General features: G+C 42.3%; 1 protein-coding gene across 5 annotated transcripts in view; it reads left to right on the forward strand.

Moving 5' to 3' along the window:
- Positions 1–25,526, forward strand: part of TBXAS1 (thromboxane A synthase 1) — a 218,014-nt gene that overhangs the window by 107,688 nt on the left and 84,800 nt on the right. For all 5 annotated transcript variants that reach the window (XM_079992705.1, XM_079992708.1, XM_079992709.1 and 2 more), the window contains exon 6: positions 14,398–14,514. In XM_079992705.1, the coding sequence (XP_079848831.1) occupies positions 14,398–14,514 (117 nt within the window). The remainder of the gene's footprint in view (positions 1–14,397; positions 14,515–25,526) is intronic.

Consider the following 25,526-nt stretch of genomic DNA (forward strand, 5'->3'; position numbering starts at 1 on the left):
ACTAGACAAACAACTTTAACAACTTTAACCGCAGCCTCTCAGGCACGCAGATCATCTGTACCTACTCTGCCTTCAGAAGAAGAAGCTGCTTCTCTGCCACAAGCAGGGGAGGGAGAAACTGAGCAATTACAATTGGAAGATATGGCCTCAGGAGCAACTGCTTCTATTTTAGAGAAAATCTACGAAAAACTGGAATCTTTGGACAAGAGAGTAGAATCTCTGGATAAGAAAGCTGATGAACAAACAGCTAAAATTGATCAAAATTGATCAAAACACAGAATGTTTAAATAGATTAACTGGACAAGTATCACGGCAGAAAATCGGAAATCGGCTGAGGATACTAGCCAAAGACTGGGAAATTTGGAACAAGAGGTAAGACCACTCAGCAAACAAGTAGGTGAACACCAGACCTACCTTTCCATGATAGAACTGCGGAACCGGGAGAGTAACCTTAGGATAAGGTCGATACCAGAAGCGGAAGAAGGCAACTTAGCTGAGTTCCTGACTAAAGAGTTTTCCAAGTTTTGGAATTTAGAGGAAAAGGACTTTAAAATCGTATCAGCCTTCAGGCTTGGAAGACTTGTAAAGAAAGAGAAGCCCAGAGACTGTTTGATAACATTGAGATCAAAGGAGGAAAGGGATAAGATTTTGGGCCTACACTACGGAAAGTCACTGGACATTTCGGATAGAAGAATTGAAATTTACAAGGACATCCCTAAACAACTGTTGGATCTTAGATCTGACTATCTTGAACTGGTCAAATTGTTGAGGAGCAACTCAATTATCTTCAGGTGGGAATTTCCCCAAGGTGTATCTTTCACTTTTAGAGGGAAGAAGGTTAAAATCAGAACACTGGAAGACAGAGATAAATTTTTGACCGCATACGGAGAGGACCTTCAAAAGGGAATTGAATTACCCTCTGGGCCTGGAGCACCAGCGGTACCTGCACCCTCGGAACCTGAAGATCCAGTGAACAAGACACCACCGCCAGGAAAATAATCAGACTAATTCAGGATGTCTCTGCAACTCTTGAGTTGGAATATAAATGGCTGTAACATCCCGGAAAAAAGGAGGAAAATTTTTCACATATTAAAAAAGGAACAATTGGATATCATTTGCCTACAAGAAACACATGTGACTAGGCTCCACAGAAAAGTGTTAATAAACAAAAGACTTGGCCAGGAATTTATATCTTCGGACAGAGTAAAGAAGAGAGGCGTGGTGATATATGCAAAAGAGAGCCTGTCACCCAAATTCTTATTTAAAGATGAACATGGAAGAATTTTAGCAATTGAGATACAACATCAAGGAGAGAAGATTTTGTTATTAGGAATCTATGCACCAAATGAAGGGAAATCGGAATTTTACAAGAAGTTGCATGAGACAATGCTGGATTATCTGGACTATGACAACATCATTATGATGGGAGATATGAACGGGGTCGTATCAACTAACATGGATAAGTCACAAAGCCAAAATGTTACAAAGGACGGCAGACTACCAAAGATTTTTTTTGAAATGACAGACAATATGGACTTAATTGACATTTGGAGAACGAAGAACCCCTTGGGAAGAGAGGGAACATTTTTCTCTGAAGCCCAGCTGACTTGGACAAGAATCGACCAAATATGGATAACTAGAGGTCTGGCACCCAAGGTCAGAAAGGTGGAAATCTGCCCAAAGACCTGCTCCGACCATAATGCAACGAAGATGGACATGACACTACTACCAACCGGCTCCTTTAGATGGAAGATGAATGACAATTTGTTTAGAGATCAGGAGATTGTTGAGAAGGCCCAAAAAGCCTTGAAGGACTATTTTGAGATAAACATGAACACTATGGTGGAAAAAAGAACTATCTGGGATGCAAGTAAGGCTGTAATGAGGGGGTTCTTGATACAACAGAATGCTGTAAAGAAAAGGATACAAAATGAGAGGAAAGACAAGATATTGGAGAAAATCAAAGAATTGGAGAAGAAGTTAAGATCAAATCCGAAGTCACAGCCGACCCTGAGAGAAATCAAACTTCATCAAGCACAATATTCTAAATTGATAAACCAGGAAATAGAGTGAAAGATTAAATTAATGAAACAAAAAACTTTTGAATCGGCGAATAAATGTGGGAAACTGCTAGCTTGGCAGTTGAAGAGGAGACAAAAACTAAATACAGTCACAAATTTAGAAATTGAAGGAAGAAATATTCAGAACCCTGTGGAGATCAGAAAGTGCTTCCAGAGATATTTCAAAAGATTATATACTCAAGGGCCGCAAGATGAGGTTGAGATTAAACAATTTTTGGAAAAAAATGGACTAACAAAATTGTCACAAGAAAATAGATCAATCCTGAATTGCAAAATAACACGACAAGAGATTGAACAAGCCATTCAGAACATGCAATTGGGCAAATCCCCAGGGCCAGATGGGCTGACCTCCAAGTACTACAAGACATTAAAAGAATATCTGATACAACCACTGATGGAGGTCAGCAATGAAATTATGGAGGGGAAGAAGGCGCCGGAATCGTGGAAAGAAGCTTTTATCACATTGATACCAAAATCGGAAGCTGAAAAGACACAACTTAAGAACTATCGTCCCATCTCCCTTTTAAATGTGGACTATAAAATATTTGCAGACGTTTTGGCAAGTAGACTCAAAAAAGTATTAAATGAAGTAATTCATAAAGACCAGGAAGGCTTTCTCCCAGGTAGACACCTGTTTGCTAACACAAGGAATATCATTGACATTTTGGAACTTTTGCAAACAGACATAAATACAAAAGCAGTGTTAATTTTTATAGATGCGGAGAAGGCCTTTGACAATATCTCTTGGAAATTTATGAAGGGAAATTTAAAAGAAATGGGAGTGGGACGGGGTTTTGAGAATGGGATTGATGCAATATATTCAGAACAAAAAGCTAAATTGATAGTTAACAATGTGGTTACAGAAGAGTTTAAAATTGAAAAAGGAACACGACAAGGCTGCCCCATTTCCCCTCTGCTATTTATTTCGGTTCTGGAGGTGCTCTTGAATATGATCAGAGGGGACCGGTTGGTGGAAGGAATCCAGGTCGGAGCGAAACAATACAAACTTAAAGCTTTTGCAGATGACCTAGTCTTGACCCTGCAGGAGCCAGAATCTAGTACGAAAAGAGTGTTACAATTGATTCAAGACTTTGGTCGGGTGGCGGGATTTAAATTAAACAAACAGAAAACTAAGGTGCTGGGAAAAAATTTGACAGATACAGAGTCAGAACGGTTTCAGAGAGAGACAGAACTAACTGTGGTTAAAAAAAGTAAAGTACCTAGGGGTAAACATAACAGCAAAAAATCTGAGTCTTTTTAAGGATAACTTTGAAAAATGTTGGTCTGAAATTAAAAGAGACTTAGACAGTTGGACAAAATTGAAACTTTCTTTGTTAGGCCGAATTGCTGCTATTAAGATGAATGTATTGCCAAAAATGTTGTTTTTGTTTCAAACACTACAGATTGTGGACAAGACAGAGTGCTTCCGGAAGTGGCAGAGAGACATCTCTAAGTTTGTCTGGCAGGGCAAAAAGCCCAGAATTAAGTTTAAGATATTAACTGATGCGAAAGAAAGAGGGGGCTTTGCCCTGCCAGACCTAAATTTGTACTATGAGGCCGCAGCTTTCTGCTGGCTAAAAGACTGGCTACTTCTTGAGGACACTGACGTTCTGGATCTGGAAGGTTTTAACAATGCTTTTGGTTGGCATGCATACTTATGGTATGACAAGGTTAAGATCAATAAGGCCTTTAAGAATCATATTGTCAGAAAAGCAGTGTTTAATGTCTGGACAAAATATAAAGACTTATTGGAAAATAAAACTCCAAGGTGGCTTTCACCGCTGGAAGCTAAGGCCCGAAAAAGACCCAATATGGAGGCCAAATGGCCAAAATATTGGGAAATACTAGAAAAAGATGGAGACAATTGGAAATTGCAGAGTTTGGAGAAAATGAAGGATAAAGTGCGAGACTGGTTACACTACGCTCAGATTAAAGAAGTTTTTAAAAATGACAAAAAGTTAGGGTTCCAGGTGGAGAAATCGAAGTTGGAAACAGAACTGTTAGAGCCTAAGACTAAGGTACTCTCAAGAATGTATAACTTGCTGTTAAAATGGAATACACAAGACGAAATGGTTAAATCGGCTATGATAAAGTGGACACAGGACATTGGGCACAACATTATGTTTGAGGACTGGGAAAGGTTGTGGACCATTGGGTTGAACTTCACTGCATGTAATGCTTTGAAGGGAAATGTAATGAAAATGATATATAGATGGTACATGACCCCAGTTAAACTTGCCAAAATATACCATTTGTCTGATAATAAATGTTGGAAATGTAAAGAAAATGAAGGAACATTCTTTCACCTCTGGTGGACTTGCCCTAGAGTGAAGGCTTTCTGGGAAATGATATATAATGAGCTGAAATAGGTATTTAAGTATACCTTCACTAAGAAACCAGAGGCCTTCCTTTTGGGTATTGTCGGCCAGAAGGTGTTAAGGAAGGACCGAACATTTTTTATGTATGCAACAACAGCAGCAAGGATACTTATCGCTAAGCACTGGAAAACCCAAGATCTACCCACACTGGAAGAGTGGCAGATGCAGCTGATAGACTATATGGAACTAGCCGAGATGACCGGCAGAATCCGAGACCTGGGAGAAGAGAAAGTTGAAGAAGACTGGAAGAAATTTAAGATTTATTTAAAAAAGCATTGTAATTTGGTTGAATGTTAAGAAGGATGCTAGATCATAAATAATTGAGCACCACTAAACTAGATGGAATTAGGATGACAAGTGAGATTGAGGAAAAAACATAAACCTTTGGGAGAAATATTAGATTATATTTTAAATGAATGGGATACAAGAATGTAAACAAGATGATAAATTGCGGGTAAGAATTGACAATGATGCAAGTGGGAGCGGGAGACGTGAGGGAGTCCAATGAAGCTAAGAAAATATGTTATGATATATGTTTCATTGTTTTTTATTTTTGCATTTATGTTTAAAAATTTTAATAAATATATATATATATATATAAAATAATAATTTTTGATTATTTGAATACACGAGGAGGACTAGACCACAAGTAATGGGCCGCCATGTTTGTTAGCTATCATGGCATGGGCCTAGTCATCAAGAATGACCAGACCTCTAGGCATTTTCCATGGTGACACCAACACAATGGAATATATTGCAATCAGAAGTTTGCCTGGCCATTTTGGTGCTTTACTTTAAACTTTTCCTTAAAAGCCATAGTCATGTGTCATGGTGTGCTTACCCTAACTCCAGACAAAACTCCTCTAAGCTGAGGCAGTGAACATTTAGGTTTTGTCTGATCTGTAATGACTGTTGACTTGTACCATACAGAAGATTACAAAGGCCTTATTGACTTGGCTTACAGGTAGATGCTTATATCCTTTTCACACCTGTTGAGGCCGAGGGAGCTGAAAGGTCTTCACTGAACTTGATTTTAAACCAAAACTTTTTTGAATCATTAGACTTTGCTAATTAAGTGCTGTGACTCCCATTAAATTTAATTCATCTGAAACATGGACACCTTTTGTGAATTCCTAAGTATGGATTAAAAAGGTTAGGCGCTCTTCTTTGAAAATCTTGACATTAATGTATAATTCTCTACTCAACTTTTCTACTCTATTAGTGTCCGTATTTTACACATCCTGGCATAGCTCATTTAATTTTTCAGTTATTTTTTAGAATTACTTCATATATTTTATGAAACTTGCTACCGTTATTAGCAACCTGCAAGTTCAATGAAACAAGTTTTACAGTCCTCTAAAAAAATTATTTGTGTCAAAACTAAGTCTTCTATCGTTAGCAGGGAAATGTGATAATCTTTTGACCTGGCTAAATCTATCCATTACAATAATACCAGTTAATTTTAAGCTTTGTTTGATGATTTGCTTTCATAGGGATTATCACATTATTTTGTTTTGGGCTTGACCATTTAATTATTCTATTTTTGTAGTTCTGTAGCCATAGGTCTTCACATACTGTGGGACTTCAAGAAAGGTTTTGTTGTGAAATACCTAATGCAGTACACTGCATATAAATAATGTTAATATAAATATTAATTATAATACACTGCTTTTAATTCTGCTAGCTAAAGGGCAATAATGGATGCCAGTTCTGACACCCCAAAATGATGTGCTCTGAGGAAAATAAAGTAGAAAACCCCAAAGCCTATAGAAGAAGAAAAACAACAACAGATTAACTAAAAACATTTCTTTCTGTATTTTGCTCTTCTATCTAGAAGTACCATATTTGCTTCTTTGTTACGAAGTTACACTTTATGGAGTAAGGCTGCAAAACATTTTCCCGGGAGTAAGTCCCACTGAGCTCAGTGGGGCTTACCTCTGAGTAGCATGGGATTGTACTGACAAGCCTGAATCCAGAGTTACTTATAACACTCTAAGGCAGCATCCTCCAACTTTGATGCCCTCCAGATGTTTTATACTGCAGTGCCTATCACCCTGGCCCTGACCATTCACCTTGCTGGCTGGGACTGATGGATGTTGTAGTTCAAAACATCTGGAAGACACTCAGTTAGGAAAGGCTTCCGGGATGCTTCCACCAAATTATACTGCAGTTACTCTGGAGTAACTCTGGAATTGTGTGCTTCCCCCAACTCTCTTTGGCATATTCTTCTCTCTATTGCTATCATATGCCTTCAGCTCGATTGAAGATGGTGTGTATATCCATTCAAGGAGTGACGGGAGCCTGTTCAACCTAGCACATTTCCACACCAAGACAAAAGTGTGGTGGGTCCTTATCTGAGAGACATTGTTTGCAGATGATACAGCCTTGACAACACACTCCAAGGAAGATCTACAGAGACTCATCAGCCATATGGCCCAAGCCTCAAGGAGTTCGACCTTACCATCAGCCTGATGAAGACCAACATCTTGGGTCAGGACATTCCCAGCACTCCACACATTAGCAATGGTGACCACACACTTGAGGTGATAGATCAGGGGTGTCTAACTCAAATTCATCGGGGGCCGCATCAGCAGTTTGGTCACCCTCAAAGGGCCGGTTGTATCAGTAGGACTTACAGTACAGGAGAGAAGGGTTCAGGCAGCCGTTGGATCTGTCACATCACAGGATGGCATGCGCTCAATATAAAAACAAGTGGAGGTTTCCTGAATGCATGTAAAGTGGAGGTTTCCTGTGTAGAACGGCCGGCGCCGTTAGAGGGCAGACGTTCTCTGGCTTGTAGGCTGCCGCGCATGCGCTGAAGAGGCGGCTTTCTTGTGTAAAAAAAAAAAAAAGCGAGAATAAAAGGTGAAGGCTGGCAGCCGGCGGCGGCTACACGGGCCACATGACGAGGTCTGGCGGGCCGGATTCGGCCCACGGGCCTTGTGTTTGACACCCGTGTGATAGATGATATTGTCTCCCGGGGCTCCACCATAACCAACAACAACTCCATTGATGCTGAGCTGGACAAGCATATTGGCAAGGCAGCTATGGCAATGGTTCATCTCTCCGAAACGATATAGGAGAATGTGATGCTAATGACCAATACCAAGATGAAGGTCTACCAGGCTTGCGTTTGAGCATGCTACTTAATGGTAGTGAGACGTAGGCAGCTTACACACACCAGGAGTAACACCTCAGTGGGCATCACATGAAAGGGCAGAGTCTCAAACAAAGATGTGCTCTCCCAAGTCCACATTCCAAGCATGTTTGCACACCTGTCTCAGTGTGCATGCCCTGTCTCAGTGACGTCTACGCTGGCTTAGTCATGTCCACAGAATGAAAGTTGTTAGGATCCCTAAGGACGTGCTCAACAGGGGGCTGGCTTCAGGCATGGTACATCTGCATCAGCACAACCAGACACCTTCATCTACCCCAGCTGCAACAAAGTATGTCTCTCCAGTATTGGTTTCTACAGCCACATCAGGCACTGTAATTCCCCAATGGTGTGACTTCACCCCAAAGGTGCACTCTTCCAGTGTCTCCCAAGACAGATGGATGGCAACCAACCACTACTCCAGTGTCATTTCCTACTTTTCAGTTTATGTCTGCATTGAATAGCTAACTGTAGGGGATGGGTTGGTAGTTATGTGTTTGGTGTACTAGTTTAGAGCTATATCATCTCTATAATTTAATATTCAGAGTCTTAAGCAACACACCCTTCCCCTCTTTTAATTCCTCTCCAAGAAACTTTGGTGGGGTGTGTTTGTGAAGATTTAGCTGCTGATGGCATTCAGCAGAAATTAGTGAGGCAATTACCTTTTTTTTGGCCTCAGCTAATACAAAGTTCTATCTTTGTTGGAATTTAGTAAACTTTTTTTTGTAAATCAGGTATCTTTATTAATGGGCTAGTGAACAATACACTGTATAAATACTTCTATTATGTTGGTGGGTATTACTTTGGGAAGGAAAGAGGAAAGAACTTCAGCTGTTTGAAGAAAGATTTATTTCAGGCCTGATGTGTTTTGAAATAATTCTTCTTTGGGGGCAGATTTTGTATAGCAATTTCTATCAAGTAAATAAACCACGATAGCAACTCCAATTGATTATTCCAAATTGCCTAGGGCCTGACATAAATCTTTGTTCAAGCACCTGAAGTTTTTTTCCCATCTGCTTCCCCTGTGTTTCCACAGTTTTGTGATGATTCTTTGTGTGTATGTGTATTACTTTGGACATCCGTCCTAAATGTATATGTAAACTATTTCAGCTAAAACATTAACTGAGCCACGCACACCTCCATTCCATCTCTTTATCACAAACACCATTGTATCCTAGCTGTTGAGCTCCAGCCCCACTTTGCTCCAGTGACAGTATATACATACATTCCAATGTTTTCAGACCCCAAACCAGGATGTGCCTCTTCTGGGATGCACGCCCAGGTGAGTCATGTGACCCATGCCTTGCTCTCGCCTCCCCCCATGCATTTTGTGTGGGGCAGGGAGATCTCATGCAGCACCTAAGATCATGGCCCTGGGAGATGCATAGTGTAAGAGCACATCAGCCAGAATGGCCAGCACAATTTTGTGCAAGAAAGGGATGTCACATTTTTTTCTAGGGCACTTGGCAGGCACACGTATAGGGTGGGAGGACGACACTCTTCATCCACAATCAATGAGTGGCAACTGAAGAGGATGGGATGGGACTGATTGCATTTCAAGGTTTGCTGTTTGATGGCAGGTGTGGATGGAGGTTGAACTGGACTGCCTAATGCAACTACCCTCATGGTGCACCTGTAGTGTGTTCATTGGCAACAAAGACTGGCACAAACCGATGACATAATGGGTTTATGTGAGCTTCAGGGATCACTGAGCAGGCAGACCACGATGTCTGCCCTTTGGGTCTGGCCTTACCCTTCCTTACAGTTGTTAAGTGGTGGTGTCAGCCTCCAGAGATGGTGGAGAAATCTGATTCAGATCAATCAAATTTGCCGTTTTGGAAACAACGACAGCCATCCTTTGAAACTGGCCAAATTTTGCAATGCAGTTCTCCAACCAACCACTGTTTACAAAAATATTATTATTATTACGTTAAAATATGCATAAAATAAGTACATTGTAGTGAAGATAGCATACAAAAGAAGAAATTGCTTGCAAAAATATGTGCATTAGTCAAAACTGTGCACAAAACTGTGCTTATTAGGATAAATTCTGAAATGCTGAAGAGCTTTCATGAGGATTTAAAACAAGCCTCAAATTGCTGTAGAAATGTGAAGAACTGCTTGGCTTTAAGAACATGGTGGTCTCATGTGCCCTGAGATGGCTTCTTTTTTCCCCAGAGCAGGGGTTTTAGGTTTCTCTGGCTCGTGTCCAACAATACCCACTGCTCTACACTAATTATTAATTGATGAAGTATGCTATTGTATTTTGTAAAACGTGGTTTGCGTCTTTGGTTTTGCAAAAGAAGTGTGGGGAACAAATACAAAGAATGAACTTTTGCATTCTGTCCAATTCTCTGGTTCATTGTAGTAGCAAATGCTCCGAATTCTTCTTTTCAACCATCTCTTATAAACCTTATGTATGCCATTTACTGCTGGACTCTTGTCTCATGTAGCATTGCTATATTATATAGACATAAGGGCTCGTCTCGATGGGACATGAAAATAACTTATCACTCCTTTGGTAATGTTGGGACATTGAATGCTGGCTGGAAAAGAAAAATGGAAAATTAGGGGAATGCAATAGAGGGTACCCTAGAAAAGGGTGTGGCTGGCTGGAACCCTGAACAGGATTGCTCCTGTTAGGGAGGAGCATTTTGTTACATGTTTCACTTATTAATTTGTTGTTGTTACTGCTATAGCACCTTTAGTCTTTCTTTCAAGGAACTCACAATCTAACATTTGACAGAGGGGAGACAACAGTGGAAGGGCAACGAGATGGAGACAGAGATGAACAGGAGAAAAATATGTGTTTATTTTCATTAAACATCCTTTGAGTTACTTACAGTAGGATATGGAGACGTAGGACTTTTTCCTAAAGCCTTCGCAGAAAAGATGGGCTTTGATGAGGGATTTGATGGGAATGAGCAGTTATAGAATATTCAGCCGATAAATCAGAATAATCACCTGATTGCAGGTGACTTGAAAGAAGTGGAGAGAGAAATAAGTGGCAGAGCACCGATTCTGATAATTTGTAGTCGCTTTCATGTGCTCAGTCTCCCCTATTAACAGCTGATGTGCAGGGCTGCCGCTGCCACTTTCTCACACCTCCTCCAGCCTGCAGCCAGTTTACCTTCCTGCCAGAGCGGTATCTATTTATCTACTTGCACTTTGACATGAGGGACGCGGGTGGTGCTGTGGGTTAAACCACAGAGCCTAGGACTTGCCGATCAGAAGGTCGGCGGTTCGAATCCCCGCAACGGGGTGAGCTCCCGTTGCTCAGTCCCTGATCCTGCCAACCTAGCAGTTCGAAAGCACGTCAAAGTGCAAGTAAATAAATAGGGAAGGTAAACGGCGTTTCCGTGCGCTGCTCTGGTTCGCCAGAAGCGGCTTAGTCATGCTGGCCACATGACCCGGAAGCTTGACGCTGGCTCCCTCGGCCAGTAAAGCGAGATGAGCGCCGCAACCCCAGAGTCGGCCACGACTGGACCTACTGGTCAGGGCTCCCTTTACCTTTACCTTTACTTTGATATGCTTTCGAACTGCTAGGTTGGCAGAAGCAGGGACCAAGCAACGGGAGCTCACCCTCTCGCAGGGATTCAAACTGTCGACCTTCTGATTGGCAAGTCCTAGGCTCTGTGGTTTAACCCACAGTGCCACCCGCATCCCTGCCTCCCATGTAAGTACGCCTATTTTGCAAAGGATGCTCAGGTGCAGCTACTGGATTACATGTGGGCATGACTTAAGATCGGTACCCTAGCATTCTCTCTGTAGCATTGCAAAGGATTCTGGGTGGACCTCTTAGATCAGGGGTGGGGATTCTCGGGCTGTGGGTCAGATGTGGCCCTTTGGACCCCTCTCTATCTGGGCCCTTCTCCAAGCTGCACCCTTCTCCAGCCACACATGCTCTCCTAGCTGGCCCAGTTGTGCTGCCACACACTGCCCTTCCCCCCTGGGCTGCTGCTCTGTCAGCAGGTGAGCAGCAGTGCAACTTTTGAATGGGAGAAGAAATATTGTGTGGCCACGTTAGGAGTTGATGAGTGTGATTTCGGAAGTCTTACACCAGCTGGTTGTAGAGTGCACTTTTGTTCCACAGGCACTTGGAGTGTTCTTGGATGTTCACCCAACGTGCGCCAGATCCTTGCAGATACAATGAGTCCAATCTGAGCTAATCTCTTGACCAGCTGCATGTAGCTCAGTTGGTAAATCTCAAGGTTAATCTCTTTTTTTTTAAAAAAAAATATTTATTACTTTTAAACCTTACAAAAGAAAGAAGAAAAGAAAAAAGACAAAAAGACAAAAGAAATACAATACAATACAATACAATACAATATATAAACAATGCATAACAGAACATTAACACATTAAACTAAACATAAAAAAATTAAAAAACATACATCATACCGTTTCAATGCCCTATCTTTCATTCCCTCGTTTCATCGACCTCCTCTCACCTCCCTTTTTGTATTCCACTTCTATTAATTATTTCAGCAATTCCTTTCCCTCTTTCTCTATTTTCTGTCTTCTCTTTTCTCTGTCATATAATTATCTTAACTTATTTTAACCTTATCTTCCATTAATACCATAATACTTATTTATACTTAACTCCTTATAACATTTCTACTAAAGCCATATAATTTCATTCCAACATTTTTCTAACACTCATTAATTTTACAATATTTCTATAAATAAACTTTAAACTTTTTCCAATTTTCTTCCACCGTCTCTTCTCCCTGTCTCGGATTCTGCCAGTCCTTTCCGTCTATTCCATATGGTCCGTCAACCTGGTGACCTTCTGTCCGAGGCTCTTAACTCTTTTCCAAGTCCCTTCTGCAGATCTTCTTCATATTTATACATGCACTTTACTTTGTCTTCTGTTGATCTTGTTCTTAATTTCCTTCCTTTGATGTCGAAGAGTAGATCTCGGGGAGGCTCCAACCTAGCAATGTTTTTATTCCTTCTCGACAGGTCAGCCAAATCTCCGTAGTTAGCACTATAGTCCAAAAGATGTTTCAGGGCGTGTTTCAAAATCCCTCCAAAACTGAAAGTCCCCACAACTCCAATCTCCTCCTGGCCCAAGTCCAAATCCCAAAGATCAGTACATCCCTGCATGAGGGAATCTATCCAACTTTCCTTCTCAAATCCAAGCAGGGTTCCAATCCTTAAAATCTGACTTTCTCTAAATTCAGTCATAGAAGGCAACAACTTATATTCATCAAATTGCCTCTGTAAGACTGGGACTCTCTCCACTTGTATTACTTTAGGTTCAACAACAACTTTCTCCCTTGCCTTCTCAACAATTTGCCATGTCAAAGTAGATTCCTGAAACAATTCCTGAATAGTTTCTGTATAGATGTTCACTTTTTGTCCCAAATCAGTCACTTTTTGTCCCAAATTGTCAATTTTGATAGTCATCACATCCGTCTTCTTATGAAGCTGTTCCAATGAAGCACTTATCTTGCATAATGCAATCACTAAGGCTTCTTCTGTCGACATTCTTACCAATCCAAGGTCAATCCCTGGTTCTCACAGTTTCTTATCTCTGCAGCTGGTAATCCCCCCAGCTCCACTCCTGTAACAGTTTCAAAGGCTCCCTCTAGAGGGAAACAATTTCTATTTGTATCAATCCTTTTAAACACAGTTCAAGCAACAAAATTAGTTTCAATTTTCGGTTACTTTTACTCCTTTTTAAACGCAGAAGGAAACAATGGAAACAATATATTTATCTTATTTGCTATCTGTCCACGTACGTTTTATTCACAGTCAATGAACTTTCCCAAAACGTCAGTCTTACTAGCAGCCCGTTTCCGGTGGTAATTTATCTTTCTTTGCTCTCTCTCCTGCAGGCTTACACGACCCAAAATTTCCCCCCTCTTCTCCTGCTTCCAAGGGGGGGGGTGTTAATGATTTTAACCAATGGAGGTTTAATCCTTTACAGAAGACTTTCTGAGACTTTAGCTTGCAGCCTCTTTGCTTCAGTCTATTTACAAAAAGGGAAGGCGGACTTCCTGTTTTAAACCTCCCCGTTTCGGTGCCAAATTAAGACGTTTAAAAATCCAATTTTCTGTTCTACTCACGGGTAGTTGTTTTAAGATCAAATTGTCCACAGGAAAAGGTCAGTGCTCTCCGACAACAGCTATGCGGCTTCACTCCGTGAAAGAAGCAGTCAATTCGAAGCACCGCGCCACTCACCCCACGTCGCTCCGGATCCCTGAAACCGGGTTTCCCCGCGAGTAGGGGAGGCGCGAAAGGTGCCAGCCGAATCCCACATTCACAGGCTTCTCCCGCCTGTGATTTTTGGTGGTTCCCCGCCTTCACCGTGGCGGCCAGACCCTAATTTCCACGAAGCAAATTCCTCCCGATCAGAGGAATTCAGCCATTGCTGGAGGCGCCAACCCGGAAGTCTCAAGGTTAATCTCAAGGTTGTGGGTTCGAGCTCCACATTGGGCAAAAGATTCCTGCATTTTAGAGGGTTGGACCAGATGGCCCTCGTGGTCCCTTCCAACGAGGGATGGAAGCTTCTTGGCTGGCTTTCAGGTGTACTAGAGTGTCCCTGGGAAAGATATGCCTGTCTTTCTGCGGTGCCTTTTCCAGCAACATGCACCATACTGAGTTTTGCAGAGAATGCCATGTAGACACTCTCTAAGAGTGCTGGAATCTGCATGTTATCTTAGTTTTTCACTATTTAATGGCTTTTGTCTTTTCCGGTGATAAATAGTTCAATTTCTATTAAAAAGAGATGAATTTTTGTTTTTAAATGTACTTGTCTGTCTCTTCCTTCAATTAGACTCCAGTCTTGGCTTCTAAGCCTGTTGCAGACAGCCTTCTCATGCTGCGTGACAAGAGGTGGAAAGATGTCCGAAGCCTGTTGACCCCTGTCTTCAGTGCTGCAAAGACGAAAGAGGTAAGTTGCAGGAAGCAGGTGCTGCGATTCCATGTACAAGAAGCTTTTCTTTTTCTTCTTGCTGGATGTTTCCCAAGTGTGTGATGTTTAGATGACTGCGTAATTAATGGCTGTCAGTCATCCGCTGACAAACTGTTTAATGCCTCGCTGCTTTGCCTATGTAAAGTCATTGCTTCTTTTGGGGGGCAGAAGGGGTTTTGTTTTGTTTTGTTTTGTTTTGTTTTTTGTTTATCAGGCTGTTTATCAGAGAACCGAGTGTGAGTTTTCGTTTGTGAATTCTTTGTCCCATTTGTCAATGCCAGGCATCCCCAAACTTGGCCCTCTGGATGTTTTGGGACTACAGTTCCCATCATCCCTGACCACTGGTCCTGTTAGCTAGGGATGATGGGAGTTGTAGTCCCAAAACATCTGGAGGGCCGAGTTTGGGGATGCCTGGTCTATGCTCTCTGAGAACCCAGTAAACTTTGGCTCCTGACGTCTCTACAGATTGCAAAGGAGCAAATTTTGTGACACTGGAAACCTGGAAAACTCCCGAGGGTACGAGAGCTGGAAAGCTAGGGCAGTTTGCAACCAGAGAGCAAGTTATGTAAAATAAAATTGCCCTGCATGGTTGGGATAGCAATATTTGGTTAGCATTCCTGGATTGTTTTGGTTAGAACTTGATGGTGATATTTCTCTCATTGCCTGCATTTGGGGGGGGGGTTGTCGTTTGTTTTTATATAACCGTTCAAGAATGCAATTGTGTGAGAGCAGGCAGCGGTGACTGGTTTGGGAGGTACTTCATTTGATGTAGTTTAGCATACCACGTCAATAGCATTTGTGGGAGGTCAAGGGACAATTATTTGACATTATGAATAAAAGTCCATCTCCTCCAGATTGGTCTGCTCTGATTGACAGCTGCTTTAGGGCCTCAAGCAGAGGGGATTCTTTCCAGTAGTGGGTGGGGCAGGGATGCTTACCTGTTGTTGTACGCCATCTCAATCTCTCAACGGTGCAAGAGTCCAGGGGTTCCAGCTGTGTTTCCTGTTGGAAATGAGACACAGCAGAGACAGTGGTGGAGGAGGGAGGGGTCCTATCCATTTGCTGTTTCACACAGAGTTCCTTTGATCCATTGGCTTTCCTAATGGCTCATCACCCCAGGCTATATCCTGGACATAGGAAATTTTGCCTAGCTTGGTTAGCTGTTCACACATGTTATTCCCAGAGGATTTAGAAGTGTCTAGTACACAGCCTAATGCACAGAGTCTGGCTTAATAACATATTAGTCTGTCAACTCAGTTTTCACACTCCAAGCATTGATTAAATTCTAACACATGATGGACCTAGAACTTTAGGGTGACTTGCACCTACAAACTCATTACACTAATATTACTATTATAACATACTATCATATACTATTATATAATATATTATATAAGTTGTTTATTTTAAAGTTATTGTGATTTTTTAAAAAATATTGGATCAGATTGTTACTATTAATGTTTGATGTTTTATTATGTATTGGAAGCCACCCAGAATGGCTGGGGCAACCCAGCCAGATGGGTGGGGAATAGATGATAGATAGATAGATAGATAGATAGATAGATAGATTATTATTGTTATTGTTATTATTATCATCACTGATATTACTACAGTAACTGTCAGGAACACTAATATTACTACGGGGTTGTTGTAAGGATGGCAGCTAGACAGCCCCTGTGAACTACTTGGTATATTATTGTTCTCATTGTCTTGTATCTCATCATGTGTGCCAGTGTGTACTTCTATCTCATGAAAGTAGATCTATCAGGGTCTACTGGTAGATCTCTGGGTGATTTTTGGTAGATGGGCAACAGTTCTGGGATTCCAGTTGTTTAACAATAGCAGCAGTAATAGGACCTTTCGCACCCAAATTAAGTTGCTGAAATGAAGGAAGTGAACCAGGAGTCGATTTTCATTTGAAAGGACTGTGAGCTCAGTTAAATCCTGGGACTGAAAATGTGTTCATTTAAAGAAACCCTCTTCTTTAATTTGAACTGCATGTCTTTTGCACAAGGCTCTGGTTGGCAGATCTTGTTCTTGTAAGAAAGCAAAACCAAAATAGATCTGAGAAGCATGAAGTCTGCCCACCCACTGTCTAGCACATGACCAGTCCAGACAGTATAGCAGCTTCATGCATGCCAGCGGAGTTTTCTCTTTTTCAGCTGTGGCAGAGTGGCTGTTTCCCCATATGATTGTGGGGCTCCATCTGCTGCATGCAGAGGACTCTGGATTGCAGCTTGCAGCTTCAAACTAACACAGTAGCCATGGTTATAGCTTGCATGTACCCTGGTACAGTTCCATTGGCTCAATACCTATTTTATTCATACCAACACAGGACTGCTAATAGGAAATACACCTTTCTGGCAAAAGTGGAGTCCTGGGCAATGCTGGTAATTTATTTTTGCTTTCATGAGTAACCTGACCTTAACCATTGCCTGCCACAAGAAAATAAGTCTTTGCTGTCTCCCTCACTGATCATTGCAGAGTTATGAGCTCTCTTTCATGTATAATGCACGCAACACTGAAACAGAGTGCATGTTTGTGTTTGATAGTTGTTATTTTTTATTCTAATAGCAATAAGTTGCTAGAATATAACAGAGCGGCAAGGCAGATTCTTCAGACTGGACAGGAGTTATCTTAGTATTCCAGTGCGGCTGATTTCTCCATACATTTTTCAAGCAGTGTGAGACTCAATTTAGACTGCGACAAACTTCTAGCAACTCTTGATTAAAATCCAGAGTAATGCCTCAAAATTGATCCCTGAAAGGAAGGTGGAATTCTCTCCTTTTATAATTTTAGGCTCAAAAAGTAAACACGTTCCTCATTCCAGTGCCTGTTCTTTGGTTGTAAAAATTTTCCACTGGTCAGAAGCCTGTGTTGTTTTGACATGCTGCTGTCGAAATCCACAGTAGCATCTAAATGTGTCTGGCTCCTTTAGCTCTATAGACAGCTGTTGCTTAGCAACACCAGCTGTCACCTCCTTATTATGGTAAATTCTAATTGGCCATAAGCCTGGCACGGACTCCTGATTAATCAGAACTGACAATATCATTGGTTATGCACCTAGACAACTGACTCTGTTTCCTCCCCCCCCCCCCGTTTGATAGCAAATTTAATAAATCCTTAGGATTTTAAGGGTGTGTGAATGTGTTTGGGTGTGTGAACAATAAATCCAAAGGCCTCTTCTGTAAATGAGGCTGGGGGAGCCGAAAGAGAGAGTTTTGCTTTGCCTTGGCAGAAATTAATCTCCCTTACTGTGGGTCATCATTGGCACAGGGAAAATCCTCTAGTTTTACTTCTGTTTTTATACCTAACGAAAGATAAGGCCCCTGGTATGTGCAGAGCAACCCCTGCCGGCATGAGTCAGACATACTTTAGCTGCACAAATGGTTCCTTGGACATTGTGCTTTGCAGGGATGGATGTCTGTGTTTACTGAGTTAGTTATTTAAAGGAGAGAAGGGAACGCACGCTGTTGGGTCTCATGCTGTATGGCTGTTCAGGGGCAGTACCAACTGCTAGCAAGGGAGAGAGAGCAGAGACTCGTACAAACTGTTGAAACAAGCAGCAGTGACAACAGTAGAGTCTTGCGGCACTTCAATATTTGTTATGGCATAAGCTTTGGTGAACTGGAGTCCACTGCATCAGATGCAGCAGGCACTCTAGTACATGAAACCTTATGCCATAATAAATGTGTTACTCTTCAAGCTGCCACAGGATTCTTTCTCAGCATTGCTGCCACGAGCTAACACAGCTCCCTCTCTGTAAACAGTTTGGGTTTTGTTCTTGTTGTGGTTGTTGTTCTTTTGTTACGGTAACAGTTCTGTTCTTAGCTCCCTGTTGTAAATTAGGAATAGAGGAAGCTGCTTTATACTCATTCAGACTCTGGGTTCATCTAGGTCTGTATTGCTTACACTGACTGGCAGTGGCTCTCCAGGGTTTCCGGCAGGGGCCTACACCAGGCCTACCTGGAGATGCTGGGGATTGGAGCTGGAATCTCTTGCATGCAAAGTGGTAGATACTCTGCCATTGAGCTATTGCACTATTGCCCCATTCCCCAATTCTGTGTATTTTGCCAGTCAACAGGATATTCTAGTTTGTAGCAAATGGGGGTCTCCCCTCCCTTTTGCCGTAAATACTGGCAACAGAGAGTGGAGAAACCAAAACAGTGATTCAAGCACACACCAAAGTATATCTGATGTGCCATTTTCTTCTTCTTTTCAGAAGCATTCAATTCCCCATGCAGAAAGTCCCCACAAGTAACCACTACTTTTATTCTGGAGAGCCAGTGCGGTGTAGTGGTTAAGAGCGGTAGATTCGTAATCTGGGGGACCGGGTTTGCTTCCCTACTCCTCCACATGCAGCTGCTGGGTTACCTTGGGTTAGTCACACTTCTTTAAAAAGTCTCTCAGCCCCACTCACCTCACAGAGTGTTTGTTGTGGGGGAGGAAGGGAAAGGAGAATGTTAGCCGCTTTGAGACTCCTTAGGGTAGTGATAAAGCGGGATATCAAAGCCAAACTGCTACTACTACTACTACTACTACTCTTCTTCTTCTTCTTCTTCTTCTTCTTCTTCTTCTTCTTCTTCTTCTTCTTCTTCTTCTTCTTCTTCTTCTTCTTTTCTTCTTCTTCTCCTCCTCCTCCTCCTCCTCCTCCTCCTTCTTCTTCTTCTCTTCTTCTTCTTCTTCTTCTTCTTCTTCTGCCAACATGAGTGAGATTGGTACTCACCTATGCTGCCGCCTGAAGCAGCCCTAAAAATGATTTCTCCTCCATTTTGTATCCCCCCCCATTTTTCTGTTTTCTAAAATGCATTTTCATTTTTTTACATTTGCAGGTTTAAGGAACTTTTTAATTGTGCTAATGCTGTATGAGGGAGCCTTTGCCATTTAAATTCAGGTGATATTATTGCCTGTTCCTGAAAAGAGCCCTCTGTCTAAAAACACTGTCCTGTATAGCAGTAGTGCTTATCTGAGTGACAAGAACATTAGACATAAGAAGCAGAGGCGCCAAGCCAAAGGGGCATTTTTGAGGGGAGGAGAAGGGAGGCATCGCTAGGGTAGGGGGCAAATTTTGTCCTTGCACAGAGTGCCATATTGCCTAAGTCCATCCCTGTAGGAAGAGCCCTGCTAGGTTAGGTCAAAGGCCCATAGGGCCTCACCCTAGATGGTGCCAGTGGGAAGCTCACAAGCAAAACACGGCTGAAATAACCCACCATCCTTTCCCAGCAACTGGTATTCAGAATCAAGGATAGACTGCCTCTGATCCTGGAGGTAGAATATAGCCATCATGACCTTGAGCCATGGATAGCCTTATCTCTGTTAATTTCCCTTTTAAAGCCTTATAAAATGGTGCCCATCACCACATAATGATCATCACCTTGTTGAAGTGATGGCAGTATCCACACATGTAAGAGGGTGGCATCAGCAGACTCAGGGATACTCTGAACTTTACAGAAGTACACTCCCCCCCCCCAAATCTGTAGGACAAAAAACACCCCTATGAGGACTGAGCATCCTCAGAAGCCACTAAATGCTGCATCTATGGGGCATGAGAAATGGGGGGATATGGGGAAGTGAAAAGGATTTATCCTAAAGGAAGGCATGTCTGGCTGGCTTGAGCACTGCATAGCAGCACTCCACACTGCCACAATTTGTTGATAGTCCCACCTATCTAAAACTTTTTCTAAAAGAAACTTCTCTATTAAAAAAATGTATGAAGACTAAATATGAACTGATCTGTCACAGGGTGTGAGTATTTTCCTGTTCATATGAACCAAGAAACTCAGCTCTTATGATCTGCATTTATACGTACACATTTTTGGCAACGTGAAACACCACAATGTGTCCTAAAGCAGAAGTATAGCTGAGGGTTGTGGTTTGAGGAGTTTTAACTCCTCTCATTTTGCCTGACTACTACTTGGTTTAGAAGCCAACCCCAAATTTCTCCCCCAAAATCAATATTTGTCCATTTCTGTAATTCCTCCCCTCTCTTTTATCCTCTTGCTGTCAATCGCTCCTGCTGTAGCTAAACTAAGTTCTACAAAACTGATGAAGTGCTTATGTCTAACTCTCTCACACACACATGCTTAAAAATTTGTGTTTTTGTTCTCAGTGTTCGTACTTATGAATTGGTGCAATCAGCTTTTACCCCTTCCTACCTATCTTGGTAAGGGACGCAGGTGGCGCTGTGGGTTAAAGCCTCAGCGCCTAGGACTTGCCGATCGAAAGGTCGGCGGTTCGAATCCCTGCGGCGGGGTGCGCTCCCGCTGCTCGGTCCCAGCGCCTGCCAACCTAGCAGTTCAAAAGCACCTCCGGGTGCAAGTAGATAAATAGGGACCGCTTACCAGCGGGAAGGTAAACGGCGTTTCCGTGTGCGGCTCTGGCTCGCCAGAGCAGCGATGTCACGCTGGCCACGTGACCCGGAAGTGTCTCCGGACAGCGCTGGCCCCTGGCCTCTTAAGTGAGATGGGCGCACAACCCCAGAGTCTGTCAAGACTGGCCCGTACGGGCAGGGGTACCTTTACCTTTACCTTACCTATCTTGGTCAAAAGAACTCAAGTGACATGCAATTCTTGCTTTTGTACTGTATAGAACAACTGGGGGGAGAAAGGGGCAGCATTCTGCCCTGCTTTTCAGTGGTTCATGCACAGCTTCTTTTCAGCATTTTGTGTTGTGGCAACGTGCAGCGCAACACCAGACTGTTGCACCTTCAGACTAAACAGACTGAACAAATCCCAGTCGAAGCATGATTAAATGCTACATGGAGTTTAGAGTTTGGGGTGCAAACAAACAAACACAAAATTCTGTGAACCAAATGTACTTATGGGTTCTATTTATGCTGCCCAATCTTTCTTTTTTCAGCCTTGCCTGCTGACTTAAGAAGCCAGAAGCCCGTCTGACACACTAATTGATGTGTTTTTTCAGAACAGGCTCATGTGTGCAATGATTTTGACATGAACAAAGAAAATTTGAGGGGGGGTACGCTGTTTCTTGAGCATCCAGCCTATGCAACCAACACATACCCTGGCGATATGGTCTATAACTATCCTTCTTGAAACTCATTTTCTTTTCCTTTTTTCCTTGACAGGGTAGAGGTGAGGCAGTAAAGCAGCTTGCTTGGTTTAAAACATAGAAACATTTCTTCACTACTCTGTGAACCAGCCAGTCATCACTCTTGCACAAATGTAGCTTTCTATGATAGAAATCAACTGAAGCCGTGTTGCCAAGCAGGTAGAATCTTCTGTGGGCGTAGGAGATATTTTGTTTAGAGCCTCAAGTTGGCAGATCCTAAAGGCCCCCATCTTGCTTCTCCCCACACACCCTGCCACAGCCTCCATAAGGGCATGCTGTTACTAGGAAATCCACAAAACATGCTTGTGGAATTTTACTTCCTTTGCTGTTGGGTTAAAAACAAGTACTGGCAGAAGCCAAGCATGGAAAGTTTCAACCAGAAAGGTTAAAGTTTGACAATAACATGGGGGAACAGAAAACAGTGAATTGTGTATGTGAAAAGTTGAGCAACCTTCGTAACAGGAACGATTAGGCATGTTGGCTTTGCAAAGCAAATAATATTTATCTTCCAAACTTTCCCAAGGATTTCAAAGCATTAGAAGGAAGATAAGCTTATGAAGAGATAGAGGAGTATTTATTTGTTGGATCTATATTCATATGAAGGGTGGGGAACCTGTGCCCCCCCCCCAGATGTTGTTGGATTCCAGTTTCCTTCAGCCCTAGCCAGCATGTTCAGCAATGATGGGAGGTGTAGTCCAACTCTTCCCTACCCTTAATTTATTCACTACCTTATCAGTAATTCCTCCCCATCATGGTTCAGGCAATAAAATACCCAGCATTAAAAACACAAATATATGAGCTGCTTGAAAAAGAATTAAAAAGGAATCATGAATGCAATCCTAGAAGCAGCAGGAAGATACAAATAACACAGATTCTGAGTTTAAAAGCCTAGGGAAATAAAATGTTATTTTACCTGGCACCTAAAACTTCAGAGTGCATGTCTGCGTGGGGTTGCCATATGTCCTCTTTTTCCAGGACACGACCTCTTTTTCATGGGTAGAGTTGTCATAGCAATCCATAGTTAAAAGTAGAAGTTGGCAAATGTGTCCTCTTTTTTGCTCTTCAAAATATGGCAACCCTACGCAGTCCCAGGCATTGCAAAGAGGGGGGCATTGCAAAGCCAGGACACCAGTGTGAAGAAGGCCTACTTCCTGGTCCCCACTGAAGCGTCAGCATCAGCATCAGCACTTTTTAAAAATTTACCATATATCCTGCCCTTCCTGTTAAAGGAGCCCAGGATGGCAAGCATATCAGTGCTCAAGTAATGCAATTTAAAACGAAATGTCTAAAATCAATTCCATATATGTAAATATGTGTATGTAAAAAGGGGAAAACAATTCCAGTAGACATGCAGACTGGGATAGAGATCTCTGCTTAAAAGACTTATTGAAAAAGGAAGGTCTTTATGAGGCGCCAGAAAGACAGTAGAGACTGTGCCTGTCTAATATTTAATGGGAAGGCATTCCAAAGGGCAGGTGCCACTACACTTTACACACAGTATCACAATAACCCTGGGTGAGTTAAGTCACATGATTATCCCTGTGTCACATTTTTTAGAGGGTTTAAGACAGAAAGGTAGTGGCTTTCCCAAGGTCACAAAACACATACGCTGCTACCACCCCGTCTCTCTGCAAACTTGTAAAATAAAACTGGAAGTTAACGATTAGATTAATATCTAACTGCAACCTATTACTAAAATATTGCAATGTTAGAAATGGAAGGAAATACTGTTGATAATATATTCATAAATTCAGCCAGTACAGCTGCAGAAAATTAAGTCACGCCGGACACATTTCAGTACGCATAAACCTGAGCGGCAGTACTGTTGACAGTTCAGTGCATAAAATAGTTATGGCGCAAAATATTCGGAGCAGAGTGATGGGTAAATGTATGTTTTCCGTGGCCTCAATATTTGGCTTTCCACAAATGAGTTGTAGGCATAAGGTGTGGCTGGAACTGTCTTTTCTCTCCCTTCTCCCTTATTTTGGCACCTGGTAAAAACCTATGGTTTTCCCAGTAGTGATGTATGGAAGTGAGAGCTGGACCATAAAGAAGGCTGATCGCCGAAGAATTGATGCTTTTGGATTATGGTGCTGGAGGAGACTCTTGAGAGTCCCATGGACTGCAAAAAGATCAAACCGATCCATTCTTAAGGAAATCAGTCCTGAGTGCTCAGTGGAAGGACAGATCGTGAAGCTGAGGCTCCAATACTTTGGCCACCTCAAGAGAAGAGAAGACTCCCTGGAAAAGACCCTGATGTTGGGAAAGATTGAGGGCACAAGGAGAAGGGGACGACAGAGGACGAGATGGTTGGACAGTGTTCTCAAAGCTACCAGCATGAGTTTGACCAAACTGCGGGAGGCAGTGGAAGACAGGAGTGCCTGGCGTGTTCTGGTCCATGGGGTCACGAAGAGTCGGACACGACTAAACGACTAAATAACAACAAAAAACCTGGGCAGTTGAAGGATACTAGTCTTGGAAATAGGTACCCCGCTGTGCTATTTTAAAGGATTTTTAGGCCTAAGGATCTGTGGTTTTATAAACTACCGTATTTTTTGCTCTATAAGACGCAGCAGACCACAAGACGCACCTAGTTTTTGGAGGAGGAAAGCAAGAAAAAATATATTCTGAATCTCAGAAGCCAGAACAGCAAGAGGGATCGCTGCGCAGTGAAAGCAGCAATCCCTCTTGCTGTTCTGGCTTCTGGGATAGCTGCGCAGCCTGCATTCGCTCCATAAGATGCACACACATTTCCCATACTTTTTAGGAGGGAAAAAGTCAGTCTTATAGAGCAAAAAATACAGTATATGTGATTCGCCCACCCCTCCCCCCCACTTGTGATACGAGTTTTTAATTGTGATTGTTGGAACTTTATCCAAGGTGGGTTTTTGTTTTGTTCTTTGTTTTTATTGCATGACATCCAGTTATGGTGAAGATGAATAAATGAAATAAACTGAATCTGTGACAGAATGAAGTAGGCCTTAAAGGGGGGGGGGGCGGACGACGACATTCCCTGTCAGAGCTAGCTGAAGAAATCTCACTGTCTGAGGAGGAGAAGCATTAGATGGTAACCCCTCCTGCTCCCAGTCAGGGTTCATAGTCCCAAGGCTGACCAAGATACTTTGGCACCTGAGGCAGAAAATCCTCTCACCAAATCTCCGAATTAAAGTTAGGCTCTCAGACATATATAAGTGTATTAGAAAATGTTAACCTGCTGGGTTTCCAGTACGGATAGCAATGCCCACCCCTACCCCCTGAAAGGTTTCTGGGAGTGAAGTTACTTTGAGATGTTCGGATAAAATTTACTTGCATATTCCACAGTGTCCTCATGTAAGTGTTTGCCAACATACTTCAAACCCTGCAAGAAAGTGTGTTTAAGAATGAATGTTTGATTACATTGTACCAAGCTACAGGGTTGCTCTGTTTAGCATTGTGAGAGAGAAGAGAAAAAAATACAACTGGGAAGATTCTGTAGCTCTAGAACCCTTGTCAGGTTTGATAAATAACTTTGTTCCCCTTTTCAGCTGACACCATCCAAAGACTATTGATTTTTATTTCTCCTGATAGTGCTGCTGTGCTCTTGTCACCTCTTATCTCCCTCCCTCCCTCTGTGTAGCCCTCCCTGGTACTCTCTTCTGAAAGCAAAAAATGTACAGTGAACCTTGCACAGTCCTAAGCGGTTGGTGCAAATGGCTGTTTTCATTCTTCTACCTGAAGGGGGTTAGGGAGCTCAATGTGTACTGTAATGTATTAACTAAAGAGAAAAACCATTTTAAGGAAAAGAAAAAAAAAGAGATCAACACATTTGCTTCATTCATTTGCATTTACCGGAACAAATAAAATTTTAGAAGATGCTCAGGAATGGCTCTTAAGTTAGAAAAGAGGTGAGCAATTTGTTTCGCATGGTGGAGGGGAGGGCTGAT

This window comes from Podarcis cretensis (assembly GCF_951804945.1).
Source record: "Podarcis cretensis genome assembly, chromosome: 10".
NCBI lineage: Eukaryota > Metazoa > Chordata > Lepidosauria > Squamata > Lacertidae > Podarcis > Podarcis cretensis.